General features: G+C 42.3%; 1 protein-coding gene across 1 annotated transcript in view; it reads left to right on the top strand.

Annotated features, from left to right (window-relative positions):
- The window catches only part of DRGX (dorsal root ganglia homeobox), a 107543-nt gene extending 101528 nt beyond the window's left edge, over window positions 1-6015 (top strand). The window contains exon 7 of the mRNA XM_077250758.1: window positions 5465-6015. Coding sequence (XP_077106873.1) covers window positions 5465-5727 — 263 coding nt within the window. The 3' untranslated portion in view covers window positions 5728-6015. The remainder of the gene's footprint in view (window positions 1-5464) is intronic.
- Window positions 6016-17276: the final 11261 nt, after the last annotated feature.

The following is a 17276-nucleotide window of genomic DNA, read 5'->3' as shown; positions in this document are numbered from 1 at the left end:
CAGCAGTTTTCCATGCAGTGTACAGTACCATGTAAACCTATGGAAAACCAAATCCGCTGTGCCCATGGTGCAGAAAATACCGCGCTTAAATGCTGAGTTGTATTTTCCACAGCATGTCAATTCTTTGTGCGGATTCCACAGCGTTTTACACCTGCACCTCAATAGGAATCTGCAAGTGTAAAACCACAGGTGAAATCAACACAAAAAATGCAGGAAATCTGCAGTAAATTCGCAGGTAAAACGCTGTGAGTTTTTCTGCAGATTTTTCAAAAACGGTGCAGAAAAATCCACACATGAATCCGCAACATGGGCACGTAGCCTTAGGGTTAGGGTTGGGATTAGGGTTGGGGTTGGAATTAGGGTTAAGATTAGGGTTAGGGGTGTGTTGGTGTTAGGGTTAGTCTTGTGGTTAGGGTTAGGTTTAGGGTTGGGATTAGGGTTAGGGGTGTGTTGGAGTTAGGGTTGTGGTTAGAGTTATGGTTAGGTTTGGGATTATGGTTAGGGGTGTGTTGGGGTTAGGGTTGTGATTAGGGTTATGTCTGTGATTAGGGTTAGGGGTGTGTTCAGGTTAGGGGTGTGGTTATGGTTGGGATTAGGGTTAGGGGGTGTGTTGGGGTTAGTGTTTGAGTTACAATTGAGGGGTTTCCACTGTCAGGGGGTCCCAAATGCGACATGGCGCCACCATTGATTCCAGCCAATCTTCCGTTCAAAAAGTCAAATGGTGCTCCCTCCCTTCCGAGCCCCGACGTGTGCCCAAACAGTAGTTTACCCAAACATATGGGGCATAAGCGTACTCAGGAAAAATTGCACAAAAACTTTGGGGGTCTAATTTCTCCTGTTACCCTTGGGAAAATAAAAAACTTGGGGGCTAAAAATTTATTTTTGTGGGAAAAAAAGATTTTTTATTTTCACGGCTCTACATTATAAAATTCTGTGAAGCACTTGAGGGTTCAAAGTGCACACCACACATCTAGATAAGTTCCTTGGGGGGTCTAGTTTCCAAACTTGGGTCACTTGGGGGTTTCTACTGTTTAGGCACATCAAGGGCTCTGCAAATGTAATATGACGCCCGCAGACCATTGCATCAGTCTGCATTCCAAAACGTCACTACTTCCTTTCCGGGCCCCCAACGTGTGCCCAAACATATGGGGTACCAGCGTACTCAGGACAAAGTGGACAACAACTTTTTGGGTCCAATTTCTCCTGTTACCCTTGTGAAAATAGAAAATTGCGGACTAAAACATAATTTTTGAGGAAAAAAAAGTTTTTTTATTTTCACGGCTCTGCGTTATAAACTTCTGTGAAGCACTTGGGGGTAAAAAGTGCTCACCACACATCTAGATTAGTTCTTTGGGAGGTCTAGTTTCCAAAATGGGGTCATTTGTGGGGGAGCTCCAATGTTTAGGCACACAGGGGCTCTCCAAACGCGACATGGTGTCCGCTAAAGATTGGAGCTAATTTTTCATTCAAAAAGTCAAATGACGCTCTTTCCCTTCCGAGCCTTGCCGTGTGCCCAAACATAGGTTTACCCCCACATATGAGGTATCAGTGTACTCAGGACAAATTTTCCAAGAAATTTTAGGATACATTTTATCCTGTTGCCCATGTAAAAATGAAAAAATTGAGGCTAAAAGAAATATTTTGTGATAAAAAAGTACTTTTTCATTTTTAGGGATCAATTTATGAAGCACCTGGGGGTTCAAATTGCTCACTGTGCATCTAGATAAGTTCCTTGGGGGGTCTAGTTTCCAAAATGGGGTCACTTGTGGGGGACCTCCAATCTTTAGGCACACAGGAGCTCTCTAAACGCGACATGGTGTCCGCTAAAGATTGGAGCCAATTTTTCAGTCAAAAAGTCAAATGGCGCTTCTTCCCTTCCGATCCCCGCTGTGCGCCCAGACAGTGGTTCCCCCCACATATTGGGTTTCAGCGTACTCAGGACAAATTTAACAACAACTTTCGGCATCCACTTTCTCCTTTTACCCTTGGAAAAATAAAAAAATTGTTGCTAAAAGATCATTTTTGTGACTAAAAAGTTAAATGTTCATTTTTTCCTTCCTTGTTGTTCTGCTGCTGTGAAACACCTGAAGGGTTAATAAACATATTGAATGTGGTTTTGAGCACCTTGAGGGGTGCAGTTTTTAGAATGGTGTCACTTTGGGGTATTTTCAGCCATACAGACCCCTCAAACTGACTTCAAATATGAGGTGGTCCCTAAAAAAAAATGGTTTTGTAAATTTTGTTGTAAAAATGAGAAATTGCTGGTCAAATAACCCTTATAACTTCCAAGTAAAAAATGTGCTGCTGTAAAGTAGACATGTGGGAAATGTTATTTATTAACTATATTGTGTCACATAGCTCTCTAGTTTAACAGAATAAAAATTTAAAATTTTAAAATTGCGAAATTTTCAAAATTTTCACCAAATTTTCAATTTTTTCACAAATAAACGTAAAAATTATCGACCTATAGTTGCTACTAACATGAAGCCCGATATTTCACGAAAAAAGATTCTCAGAATCGCTAGGATCTGTTGAAGCGATCCCGAGTTATTACCTCATAAAGGGACACAGGTCAGAATTGCAAAAAATAGCCAGGTCATTAAGGACAAAATAGGCTGGGTCATGAAGGGGTTAATAAACCTTGCCATATGACTTAGGCTACTTTCACACTAGCGTCGTGTGACGTACATCGCAATGCGCCATTTTGGAGAAAAAACGCATCCTGCAAAGTTGCCTGCAGGATGTGTTTATTCTCCACAGACTTGCCTTAGCGATGGTTTGCGATGTATGGCCACACGTTGCATCCGTCGTGTGACGGATGCGTCCTGTTTTGGCGGACCATCGGCACAAAAAACGTTCCATGTAACGTTTTTTTTGTGTGTCGCGTCCGCCATTTTCCAGCGCGCATACGTAGCCGAAACTCTGCCCCCTCCTCCCCGGACATTACAATGGGACAGTGGATGCGTTTAAAAACTGCATCTGCTGCCCCCGTTGTGCATTTATTTCACAACGTGCGTCGGTACGTCAGGCCGACGCATGGCGACGGCCCCGTACCGACGCTAGTGTGAAAGTAGCCTTAGGATAAAGGCCAAACCAGAGTGTGCAAATTGAGATTCTGCTTTGGTTTTTATCCTAAATCATATGACAAGGCCCGTTAAAGGGTTGATAGTAACTCTTAGGCCGGGGTCACACTAGAGAGGAATACAGACGTATGAGAGGTGCAAAAACAACGCATTGCACACGGACCGATGTTTCTCTAGGGGGGCAGCTCCCATCAGCCGTATATTTCTTGGCCGTATTTTGCGGGTTGAGAAAATCGCATCATGCTGCGTTTGTCAGCGTATTCCGATAAAAATACGCCAATGAAAGTCTATGGGGGCGAGAAAATTACGGCTTACACACAGACCACATGTGTGACTTGCGAGAAATACACACTGGTGTTCTATAGAAAAGCCGGTAATTCAGTGCAATGTACAGTAAAATCACACTGACAGGTTAGAATAGAATAGATAAAATGAATGTCTACACATAGTATAAGTATATATATATATATATACGGTATATGTTATTGACACACACATATTTATATTTAATACAGAGCTATGTAGCATAAAAGCCGGTAATTTAATTGCCGGCTTTTGCTACGTCTCTAACTAACAATGTTAGTAGTGTGTGTGTGTGTGCAAAATTTGGGAGCTCTAGGTGTTAAAATAAAGGGTTAAATCACAGAAAAAACTGTTGTGGAGTCTCGCGCAATTTTCTCCACCAAAGTGGGAAAGCCAGTGACTGAGGGCAGATAGGCTAGAGAGGGACCATGGTTATTGCCCCCCCCCCTCCCCATGGCTAAAAACATCTGCCCCCAGCCACCCCAGAAAAGGCACATCTGTAAGATGTGCCTATTCCGGCACTTAGCCACTCTCTTCCCACTCCGATGTAGCGGTGGGATATGGGGTAATAAGGGGTTAATGTCACCTTGCTATTGTAAGGTGACATTAAGCCTGCTGAAAAAAGCAGGTTTTGCTTGTTATTTTTTTAATTTTTTGTGTGTTTTTCCTGCGTTTTTGTGTGCATTTTTTGCTGTGTTCTTGTCATGCTATACTTGTTTCTTGTGCATTCTGATAAAGCTTAGTGGCAAAAAAAATCATATTCTACTTCATAAGGTTTTGGCACCAAAAACACATGACCTGATACCTGGGTTAATTTCTGCGTTTTTCCACATCCATTAATTTCAATGGGTGAAAAACGATGAAAGAAGTGACATGCTCTTTTCTGCAAAAGCCAAGCACAGCACGAAATACTGAGGACAAAAAAACAAGGTGTGTGCCTGAGATTTCTGAAATCTCATATACATTTTCCTGGTACTGTAACAAGCAGCTGAAAATTTACGTAAAAAATGAAGCAAAAACGGCAAGTGTGAACATAGCCTTATTGTTTACTGGCAAGGGAAGATTGCGTTGTGATCACGTGATTGTGATACAGGTGTGTTGTGAATTTACCTTTTGGCTCCCTCTAGTGGCTACTAGTGATTTGACTCTGGGTATGTCATTCATCCCTTGTATGCTCACCTGGGTCGTTAGGTCAGGGGTTTGGCTATATAAGCTCTCTGGACCTTCAGTTCAATGCCTGGCAACGTTGATATCAGAGCTAATCTGTAGTGCTCTTGTCTTCTGATCCTGGTTCCTGCGTTATTAAGCTAAGTCAGCTTTCTTGCTTTTTGCTATTTGTTTTTGTTTGCATTTTTGTCCAGCTTGTATATAATCTGTATCCTGACCTTGCTGGAAGCTCTAGGGTGGCTGGTGTTCTCCCCCCGGGCCGTTAGACGGTTCGGGGGTTCTTGAATCTCCAGTGTGGATTTTTGATAGGGTTTTTGTTGACCATATAAGTTATCTTACTACATTCTGCTATTAGTAAGTGGGCCTCTCTTTGCTAAACCTAGTTCATCTCTGTGTTTGTCATTTCCTCTTACCTCACCGTTATTATTTGTGGGGGGCTTCTATCCTACTTTTGGGGTCTTTCCTCTGGAGGCAAGAGAGGTCTTTGTTTTCCTCTTCTAGGGGTAGTTAGCTCTCCGGCTGGCGCGAGACATCTAGCGACCAACGTAGGCATGTTCCCCGGCTACTTCTAGTGTTGGCGTTAGGAGTAGATATATGGTCAACCCAGTTACCACTGCCCCATGAGCTGGATTTTTGTACTTCGCAGACTTGCTGATATCTCTGAGACCCTCGCCATTGGGGTCATAACACAGGTGTGCAACTTGTCACAGTGTATGTCTCAGAATTGCATCATGTGACGCGACCTGTGTGGTCATCACATTGTGGACATGCATTTTTGCATTGCAAATAAAGAATAGCGGCTAAAATACCTCTTTAGAAAATCTGTAAAAAAACATGTAAAAGTTTTTTTACGTGGCAATATATTTTTAGTGACATGTTTCTTAAGTAACATTGAACATTTTGTTTTCCAGGTGGTCCACTGTGTTCTTGCTGTGTATCCGACCCTCTGGCTCTTTCTTTTCTACCCCCTTATAGCTGCCAGAGCCACCGTACAGCAAGTGTGGCAGCTCTAAGAATGAAGGCAAGGGAGCACTCGGAGGCCGTGCTGCAATCCGCACAGTTACTCCCTCCAGCTGGAAACGGTTCCAATGGCTCGGTAACAAACCCACAAGAGAGCGCGCAAGAAAGAACACCTCAGCTTCAAGAACAGAGTGCAAGTGAAAAAAGTGTATGATTTCAGCATCTGCATCACTGAATGGGAATCTGCTGCATTGGGACTTTAGCTTAGAATAAGTCTAATAATAATTCTTGTCTTTACAGCACCGCTACACAGTTCTAATGTGTCTGACAATGGTGACAGTTCCAGCTCTGCAAAAGTTTTACTACTCTGGAACTTTAAGTATTTTTTCAGCTAATAACTTTCTACAGTAAGTGCAGTGATGGAAGACATTTAATTGGAAGTTGCATTAAATATGAAGCAACTTAACATATTGAAACTTAGTTATTTTGGGCTGGAAAATGCTTTATTTTGGCACAACATGGATGACTACAGCACAACACTTGGATTCTTCTAGAAGAAATATTGTATTATTGTAATGACCTATGTTATAGGACTCCCTTTTTTGCTATTCATTTGGGAAGGGAAGTGGATAACAGGTGCATTTTTTTCCCAGATATTTTCAGATACTATGTAAGGATTTGTTGCTCTTCTTGTCTGACATTAATATGCGCTAATTTTAAAGTTGACCTTGCCAAAGACATGCAAGAAATGATTCTGTGATAGCCGAATTGCCAAACTTTTCTGACAATAGGCTCAGCAGCCCTAGAACAGAGCTGGTGTGAAACATGCCCGTGTGTACATACATTTAGGAGTGAATGGGTTTTCGATGTAGCTGTGTTATTTTTGAAATAGTAATCAAGCAAGTTTTCCAAACTCTGCCACAAGGAGGCGCTGTATGCCTACTAAAGGACATTACAGATCGCAATTTATTTCAGGTTTGCTTTGAATTCACATTTTAAAATATCAACAGTTTGTAATTAGCAGATTTTCCTTCGAGCTTGGTGGAACCTGTATGAAAGTGCACAGAGTCACTCACAGGTGCCCCAATATATACCGAACAAGAATATAAGCACAACACTTTTGTTTTTTTATTCTATTTTTCATGAGCTGAACTCAATGAAGTAAGACTTTTTATATGTGCACAAAAGGCCTTTTTCTCTGAAATATTTTTCACAAATTAGTGTAAATCTGTGAGCCCTTCTCCTTTGCCGAGACAATCGATCCACCTCCCAGGTGTGGCATATCCGGATGATGATTACACTGCATGATTGTTGCCCGGGCATGCCTTACGGTAGTCACAATACAGTTCACTTTACAATTTGCAGATTGCAGTTTTACAGTTTTGGAGAAATCTCAGGGATCAGAAAACCAGTCAATATCTGGTGTGACCACCATTTGCCTCATACACATCTCCTTCGCATTGAGTTGATCAGGTTGTTGATTGCGGCCTGTAGAATATTGGTCCCCTTCTCTTCAATGGCTGTGCAAAGTTACAGTATATTGGCAGGAACTTTAACATGCTGTTGTATACGCCGATTCAGAGCATCCCAAACATGGGTGACAAATCCTGTGAGTATGCTGCCATGCAAGATGATTTCAGCTTCCAGGAATTGTGTACAGATCCTCACAACATGGGGTTGTGCATTGTCATGCTGCAACATGAGGTGATAATCGTGGATGAACACACAATACAGAAGCAGTACTGTTCAAAAAAGTCAGCATAGGGTAAATACAATTATTATCAAATTGCCCAAGGCAAAAAATCCCTAATAATTACACTATTTAAGAGGAGTACAAAATTAAAATTGCAATGGTCAGTGTGTGGATCAGACAAGCTAGGGGATAGTACCAATCTCCATCATTTGTAGTCACCACTCTATAAATGTATAACCTACTCGAAATCACTCTTGTTTTAACCCCTTAACGACCAGAGGTATTTTGCATTTTCATTTCTTGCTCCCCTTCTTCCCAGAGCCTTAACTTTTATTTTTTTAGTCAAAATGGCCATGTGAATGCTTATTTTTTTGCGGGACGAGTCATACTTTTGAACCACACCATTGGTTTTAACATATTGTGTACTGGAAAATGGGGGAAAAATTCCAAGTGCGGTGAAATTGCAAAAAAAAATGCAATTCTACAGTTTTTTTTCTTTTTTCTTTTTCCATGTTCACTAAATGCTAAAACTGACCTGCCATTATGATTCTCCAGGTCATTATGAGTTCATAGACACCAAACACGCATAGGTTCTTTTTTTAAGTGGAAATTTTTTTTCCAAAGTTTGTTAAAAAAAATGCACAATTTTCCAATACCCGTAGCGTCTCCATTTTTCGTGATCTCGGGTCGGGTGAGGGCTTACTTTTTGCGTGCTGAGGTAACGTTTTTAATGATACCATTTTGGTGCAGATACATGCTTTTGATCGACCATTATTGCCTTTTAATGCAATGTTGTGTCGACCCAAAAAAGCGTAATTCTGGCGTTTCATTTTTTCCTCACTACGCCGTTTAGCGATCAGGTTAATCCTTTTTTTTATTGCTAGATCAGGCGAGTATGAAAGCGGCGATACCACATATGTGTCGATTTGAGGTTTTTTTAAATTTTATTTTGAATGTGGCAAAAGGGGGGTGATTTAAACTTTTATATTTTTTTTTAGTTTTTTCATATTTTTTAAAACATTTTTTTTACTTTTGCCATGCTTCAATAGCCTCCATGGGAGGCAAGAGGCTGGCACAACTCGATCGGCTCTGCTACACAGGAGCGATGCATAGATTGCTCCTATGTAGCTGAATTACTGCATTGCTATGAGCGCCGACCACAGGGTGGTGCTGACAGCAATCCAGCATCAACAACCATAGAGGTCTTCAATAGACCGCTGGTTGTCATGCCGACGCATCGCTGACCGCCGATCATGTGACTGGGGTCAGCGATGCGCTCATTTCCGGCCCGATGGCCAGAAGCCAGGGCCGGCGTCAGCACCCGGCGCACCCGGGCAAGTGCCGGGGCCCTGAGCAGGCAGGGGGCCCAGTCGCCATTGGGGACACTGGCACGCTATAGTGCTGGCCCCCGCGAGTGGACCCCACGCCTGCTCTGGGCCTCGGCACTTGCGATACTTACCTCTCCCGGTTCCAGCGCTGCAGCCTCTTCCATCCTCTGACTGTGATGTTCAAGTCAGAGGGCGCGATGACGTCACCAGTGCGCACCCTCTGCCTGAGCAGTCGCAGCACAGAGAGCAGGAAGACACCGACGGTGAGGAGTCCAGAGCAGAGCAGCGACAAGCAACGAGAGGTGAGTATTTCATTTTTTTAAAAAAATATTTGGAGCAATATATGGGGACCATCAGAAGGGGCCGATATATGGAGCATTATATGGGGCTAATTCTATATGGAGCATCTTATGGGGCCAATAATATAGGGAGCATTATATGGGGCCAATTTAATATGGAGCATCTTATGGGGACAATTACATATGGAGCAGTATATGGGGCCAATAATATATGAAGCATTTCATGGGACTAATTATATATGGAGCATTTTATATGGCCAATTATATATGGAGCGTTAAATGGGGCCCATTATACATGGAGCATCTTATGGGGCCAATTATTTTTGGAGCATTAAATGTGACCCATTCTGTACGGAGTATTATATGGGACTCAGTATACTGTATGGGGCCGATCATATACTGTATGGAGCATTATATGAGGCCCATTGTATATGGAGCAATAGATGGGGCCCAACATATACTGTATGGAGAATTTTATGTGGCTCACTATACTGTACGGAGCATTATATGGGGTCAATTCCGTTTGGACCAATATATGCGGCTTATTCTGTATGGAGCACTCTGTGGTGCCCATTATACTGTATGGAGCATTATATGAGGCTCATTATATATGGAGCAATAGATGGGCCCATCATATACTGTATGCAGAATTATATGTGGCTCACTATACTGTATGGAGCATTATAAGGGGTCAATTCCGTATGGAGAAATATATGCGGCTCATTCTGTATGGAGTACTCTATGGTGCCCATTATACTGTATGGAGCATTATATGAGGCTCATTATTCTGTATGGAGCATAATATTGGGCTCATTATTCTGTTTGGAGCAATATATGGGGCTCATTATTCTGTATAGAGGACTATGTGGTGCCAATTATACTGTATGGAGCACTATATGGGGCCATTATACTGTATGGGGCAATATATGGGCCTCATTATTCTGTTTGGAGCAATATATGGGGCTCATTGTTCTGTATAGAGGACTATAATGTCCGGTTTTTGAGCTAATGTAGAATGTACAATAGATATCACTCATGTAATGTAAGAAGTAAGTGAAATCTTTGGCATTGTACTATACCTATATTTCTCTGCTGTATCGGTGCATTATGAATTGTGGTATGTGTTAAAGGGGCCCACCGGGACTCTTTCGCCCAGGGCCCATGAAAACCTGGAGCCGGCCCTGCCGGAAGCGGTAGTTAAATGCCGCTGTCAGCGTCTGACAGCGGCATTTAAATAGTTAATAGCGGCGGGTGAATCACGATTTCACCCTCCGCTATTGCGGGCACATGTCAGCTGTTCAAAACAGCTGACATGTCGGGCTCACCGCCGAAACCCGCATCAAAGTGGGGGTTCTGACCTTGTACTGTACCGTCTGAGGTCAGAAAGGGGTTAACATCCGTGGGTGGATCGCGATTCCACCTGAGGCTGTAAGATTCACATGTCAGCTGTTCCAAACAGCTGACATGTGCAGGAAAAGATGTGGGCTCAGCGCCAGAGCCCACAGCAAAGGGAGGGTTAGTCCGACATTGGCGTACTATTACACCCTATGTCAGAAAAGGGTTAAATGTCGTTAAGTGCAGCCGCGGACCTACACTACCCTATGCTACTATATTCCTTCAGTATCCACATTCCTGACTAAAGCTATTAAAAAGCAATCCAAATCCTCCCCAACACGTTTCACCAGACAAACTCGTGTCATCAGGGGATTGACGCTATAATGGGCAAGCACATGGAAAATTTGGTATTTTAAAGGTTTGGTTATGATATCATTCAGCAAATAAGATTAGTATACATAGCTAATAGGCACTTAGGCCATGATATAATTCAGAGTCAATAAATCTGAATGAAGCTCCTAATAGGCTGAATAATCCTATTGTAAGGTTCGCACGACGAACAGGCCAGAATTGCGTATAACATCTTACGGAAATACTTGCCCATTTTGAGAGCTGATCCAGACCAAAGAGATGTTATAGGTTTAAATGCTTCAGTAATCTATTGAAGAGAGAGGAACCTAAGCAGATATTTGACACATACACTGCTCAAAAAAATAAAGTGAACACTAAAATACCACATCCTAGATATCATTGGATGAAATATTCCAGTTGTGAATCTTTATTCATTACATAGAGGAATGTGTTGAGAACAATAAAACCTAAAAATTATCAACGTAAATCACAACTAATATCCCACAGATGTCTGGAGTTGGAATGATGCTCAAAATCAAAGTGGAAAACGAAGATACAGGCTGATCCAACTTCAGTGGAAATGCCTCAAGACAAGGAAATGATGCTCAGTAGTGTGTGTGGCCTCCATGTGCCTGTATGATCTCCCTACAATGCCTGGGCATGCTCCTAATGAGGCGGTGGATGTTATCCTGAGGGATCTCCTCTCATACCTGGAATAAAGCATCAGTCAACTCCTGGACAGTCTGCGGTACAACGTGGCGTTGGTGGATGGAACGAGACATGATGTCCCAGATGTGCTTGATTGGATTCAGGGCTGGTGGACAGGCAGGCCAGTCCTTAGCATCAATGCAGTCAATGCAATTTCATCATGCAGGAACTGCTGACACACTTCAGCCACATGAGGCCTAGCATTGTCATGCATCAGAAGGAACCCAGGGCCTACTGCACCAGCATATGGTCTCACAAGGGGTCTGAGGATCTCATCTCGGTACCTAATGGCAGTCAGGCTACCTCTGGCGAGCACATGGAGGGTTGTGCGGCCCTCCAAAGAAATGCCACCCCACACCATTACTGACCCATTGCCAAATCGGTCATGCTGAAGGATGTTGCAGGCAGCAGATCGCTCTCCATGGCATCTCCAGACTCTGTCATGTCTGTCACATGTGCTCAGTGTGAACCTGCTTTCATCTGTGAAGAGCACAGGGCACCAGTGGCGAATTTGCCAATCCTGGTGTCCTGTGGCAAATGCCAAGCGTCCTGCACAGAATTGGGCTGTGAGCACAACCCCCATCTGTGGATGTTGGCCACTCAGGCCATCCTTATGGAGTCGGTTTTTAACTGATTGTGCAGACACATGCACATTTGTGGCCTGCTGGAGGTCATTTTGCAGGGCTCTGGCAATGCTCCTCCTGTTCCTCCTTGCACAAAGGCTGAGGTAGCGGTCCTGCTGCTGGGTTGTTGCCCTCTTATGGCCCGCTCCACGTCTCCTGGTGTACTGGCCTGTCTCCTGGTAGTGACTCCAGCCTCTGGACACCGCTGACAGACACAGCAAACCTTCTTGCCACAGCTCGCATTGATATTCCATCCTGGATGAGCTGCACTACCTGAGCCACTTGTGTGGGTTGTAGGGTCCGTCACATGCTACCACGAGTGTGAAAGCACAACAAACATTCAAAAGTGACCAAAACATCTGCCAGAAAGCATTGGTACTGAGATGTGGTCTGTGGTCCCCACCTGCAGAACCACTCCTTTATTGAGTGTGTATTGATAATTGCCAATAATTTCCATCTGTTGTCTATTCAATTTGCACAACAGCATGTGAAGTTGATTGTCCAACAGTGTTGCTTCCTAAGTGGACAGTTTGATTTCACAGAAGTTTGATTTACTTGGAGTTATATTCTGTTCTTTAAGTGTTCCCTTTATTTTTTTGAGCAGTGTACTAATTTTGTTCCAAGTGAAAGTCAACCCACGGTAGATGGGTTGACAAGGGGGAAGAAAGAGGGATGACTATGGTGACTATAAGTGATATACATGTTGGAAATTGGTACTATACCCTAAGCTTGTCTGAACCACACACTGACCTCTGCAATTTTAATTTTTTATTCCTCTTAAATAGTGCAATTTTTTTTTACAGTTTTTAGTTAGGAATTTTTTGGCTTAGGCAATGTAGTAGTGGTCACAGATGACTGGCACAACAATGGACTTCAGGATATCATCACAGTGTCTCTGTGCATTCAAAATGGCATCAATAAAATGCATATATGGTTGCTGGCTATAACTTAAGCTTGCCCATACCATAACCCCACTGCCACCATGAGCCACTCAATTCACAATGTTGACATTAGCAAACTGCTCACCCACACAACACCATAAGAACAGTCTGCCTTCTGTCCTGTACAGTGACAACCAGGATTAATCTGTGAAGAGAACATCTCTTCAACATGCCAGATGCTATCGAATGTGAGCATTTGTCCTCTCAGATTGGTTACCATGGCGAACCTCAGTCAGGTGGAGACACCTATGAAGACAACGACCATGCAGAAACCGAATATGGAAACCGAATATTGCAGCAGCTGTCCAAGTGGCTGCTGTCAGACAATTTTGGAGGTGAAGATGCTGGATGCCGAGGTCCTGGGCTTGTGTGGATACATCAGGCCTTCAGGCCTGCAGTTGTGAGACCGGTTGGATGTTCTGTCAAATTCTCTGAAATGCCTTTGTAGACAGCTGATGGTAGAGAAATGAATATTAGATTCAAGGGCAACAGCTCTGGTGGACATTCTTGCAGTCAGCATGCCAGTTGCACACTTCCTCAAAACTTGCGACATCTGTGGCATTGTGCTGGGTAATAAAACTGCACATTTTATGGCCTTTTATTGTGGCCACCCTAAGACACTCCTGTGCAATAATCATGCTGTCTAATCAGCATCTGGGTATGCCATACCTGTAAGGTGGATGGATTATCTCGGCAAAGGAGAAGAGCTCACTAACACAGATTTAGACAAATTTGTGAACAACATTTGAGAGAAAAAGGCATTTTTTGTGTTAATAAAAACACAAAAAAAACTATTTGCGTTCAGCTCAGGAAAAATGGGAGAAAAAAATGCATTTACATTTTTGTTCACTGCAGCTTAGGTTTTCTCCCCTAGAAACACTACGAATTCCTCTATAAAATGGCATCTGATGAAGCATTGCAGGATACACATAATATTTCTGTTGTACTCTGTAGAAAGACAGAAGCTCTGCATGACACATGTAATTGTAGTGTACGCTGTAGAAAGACAGAAGCTCTGCATGACACATGTAATTGTAGCTATATGGAGGTACTATACGGCCTTATATTATGACGGTGCATAATTTGGAAGTTGTACTGACTGAGCCATAATAGGACATAACCTGTGGATTTTTTTTCCAAGATCACACTCCTCGATAGAACTACATCTGATGAAAGTAACTTCTTTTCTAAGATAATTTTTACTGTCATAAAACAAATGCATAAGTTTAGAGATTGTACATATGTAAAGAGAAATAAAGATATGGCTGTTTTCTGTTGCATTGGTATTGGCAGCAGCAAATGCAAAATCTAACCAAAGAATTTGGTTCCAGTTTTGTAGTATGATGATGGTTATACTAAATGTCCAAATATTTGATTTATTTGGACTATTTATATTGTTGCTGTTTCTCTTAAGACTTATATCTGTAAAATCAAAAGCAGCTTAGTAAGTATCGGTGAATATGATACTTATGTGATTTCTTTTTTTTTCTCATTTTGGATGTATGTTTTAACCTATGGTGCAGATTAAAATAAACATCTGCTTTGAAAAAACACTATAAAATGCATTGGGAGCAATTGACATGAGTAATGTTATGATTGGTTTAGCTTCTTTTACGAGCAGGAACAATTTTGATAATCAACCGATGAAGTTATTGGTTTTCCAGGTACTGAATCTGAAGCCACTGTCATCAAATAAATCTCCATTTAGGGAAGCCTGAATTCTAAGACTAGTAACTCTATAGGGTGCACCAGTACTATATTTGGCTGTATACATGGCTGTACACATGTGATGCCTGTATACAGTTGTGCTCAAAAGTTTACAGAATGTTTGCTTTCTTGGCCTTTTTTCAGAGAATATGAATGATAAAATCAAAACTTTTTCTCCACTTGTGGTTAGTGGTTTGGTGAAGCCATTCATTGTCAAACTACTGTGTTTTCTCTTTTTTAAATCATAATGACAAACCAAAACATCCAAATAACCCTGATCAAAAGTTCACATACCCCATTTCTTAATACTGTGTATTGCCCCCTCTAACATCAATGACAGCTTGAAGTCTTTTGTGGTAGTTGTGGATGAGGTTCTTTATTTTCTCAGATGGTAAAGCTGCCCACTCTTCTTAGCAAAAAGCCTCCAGTTCCTGTAAATTCCTGGGCTGTCTAGCATGAACTGCGCGCTTGAGATCTTGAGTGGCTCAATGATATTGAGGTCAGGAGACTGAGATGACCACTCCAAAACCTTCACTTTGTTTTGCTGCAGCCATTAACAAGTCGACTTGGCCTTGTGTTTTGGATCATTGTCATGTTGGAACGTCCAAGTATGTCCCATGCACAGCTTCTGGGCTGATGAGTGCAAATATGGCTCCAGTATTTTCTGATAATGTGCTGCATTTATCTTTGCTTCAACTTTGAACAAGTTTCCAGTGCCTTTGTAGCTCGCACATCCCCCAAAACATCAGCGATCCACCTCCGTGTTTTACAGTAGGAATAGTGTTTTTTTCCTCATAAGTCTTGTTGACCTCTCTCCAAATGTAATGTTTATGGCTGAGGCCAAAAAGTTCAATATTGGTCTCATCACTTCAAATTACCTTGTTCCAGAAGTTTTGAGGGTTGTCTCTGTGCTGTTTTGCGTATTGTAGGCTAGACACTTTGTGGCATTTGTCTAGAAATGGCTTTCTTCTGGTGACTCGACCATGCAGCCCATTTTTCTTCAAGTGCCTCCTTATTATGCATCTTGAAACAGCCACACCACTTGTTTTCAGAGAGTCCAGTATTTCAGCTGAAATTATTTATGGGTTTTTCTTTGCATCCTGAACAATTTTCCTGGCAGTTGTGGACGACATTTTTGTTGGTCTACCTGACCGTGGTTTTGTTTTTACAGAGCCCCTGATTTTCCATTTGTTAATCACAGTTTGAATGTTGCTGACTGGCATTATGAATTCCTTGGATATCTTTTTGTATCCCTTTCCTGTTTTATACAGTTCAACTACCTTTTCCTGTAGATCGGTTGACAATTCTTTTGCTTTCCCCATGACTCACAATCCAGAAATGTCAGTGGCTGGATGTACGATGCAAGAGTCTGTCTGGATCCCAGAAACTTACTCAGCATTTAAGCACACACACTGATTACAAGCAAACAGGTCACAGTTGAGGCTGTTACCTTTAGTAGCCATTCAAACCCATTTGTGTCAACTTCTGTGCATGTTATCAGGCCAAAATCACCAGGGTGTGTGAACTTTTGATCAGGGTCATTTGGATTTTTTGGGTTGTCATTATGATTTTAAAAGAGAAAACAGTAGTTTGACATTAAATGACTTCATCCAACCACAAACCATGAGTGGAGAAAACATTTTGGTGTTATCATTCATATTCTCTGAAAAAGGGCCAAGAAAGCAAAACTTTTTCTGGGGTATGTAAACTTTTGAGAACAACTATATACAGGCATCATATGTGTACAGCCATGTGAGGGACTCCTGGAAGCATCTCTGATTCCCAGGGAACATTGTTGTCAGAGTATTATGCCACTGAAGATAAAATGGATTTTACTGTAATAAATGTTAAGAATTTGTTCCAGGATAATCACTTGTATTCTGTATAAGGCAAAATAAATAAGAGAAAATAATGCTTCCTCACACCTTGGGCTATATTCACGCATAGTGGTTTTGCTGCGTTTTTTTGCATGTTTGCATTGGTTTCAATGGTGAAAAAATATATATATACCAGGAAATGTAATTTCAACATTTTGCTACCTCATCTGGCCACGTAGTGTTCGAGACATGATCAGTAGGGTTGAGCGAAACGGATCGGACAATTTCAAAAGTCGCTGACTTTTGGCAAAGTCGGGTTTCGTGAAACCCAAGCCGATCCCAATGTGGGATCGGCCATGCGGTTGGCGATCTTCGCGCCAAAGTCGCGTTTCATATGACGCGTTCAGCGCCATTTCTCAGCCAATGAAGGTGGATGCAGAGTGTGGGCAGCGTGATGACATAGGTCTCGGTCCCCACCATCTTAGAGAAGGGCATGACAGTGATTGGCTTGGCTTGCGGCGTCACAGGAGCTATAAAGGGGCGTGCACGCTGACCGCCGTCTTACTGCTGCCGATCTCAGCATAGGGAGAGGTTGCTGTAGCTTTGTCTGAAGCAGGGATATTGTTAGGGAGGAAAGATAAACCCCCAAACCACTTGTGCTGTAGCGATTTCCACTGTCCAACACCACCTTTTCTTTGCAGGGACAGTGGAGGCTAGATTTCTGTGCATCAGCTCTGTAGCTTATAAGGCTCCCTGATAGCTGCATTGCTGTTTGTACGCCGCTGTGCAAACCAACTGCTTTTTTCAAAGCAAAACTCCTGTTGCTTCTTTCTGCACAGTTCTCTTGTTTCTTTGTCCACACTCTTGTGTGCCGCAGTCCTTTTTATTGCTGCCATACTTTCCTTTGATCATTGTAGGGAGATTGAAATTCTACTACAGCCCTTGTATTTTTTTTATATAT

This window comes from Ranitomeya variabilis, chromosome 4 (assembly GCF_051348905.1).
Source record: "Ranitomeya variabilis isolate aRanVar5 chromosome 4, aRanVar5.hap1, whole genome shotgun sequence".
Classification (NCBI taxonomy): domain Eukaryota; kingdom Metazoa; phylum Chordata; class Amphibia; order Anura; family Dendrobatidae; genus Ranitomeya; species Ranitomeya variabilis.
The sequence above is the reverse complement of the archived record's forward strand: the minus strand, read 5'-3'. Positions and strand labels throughout refer to the sequence as shown.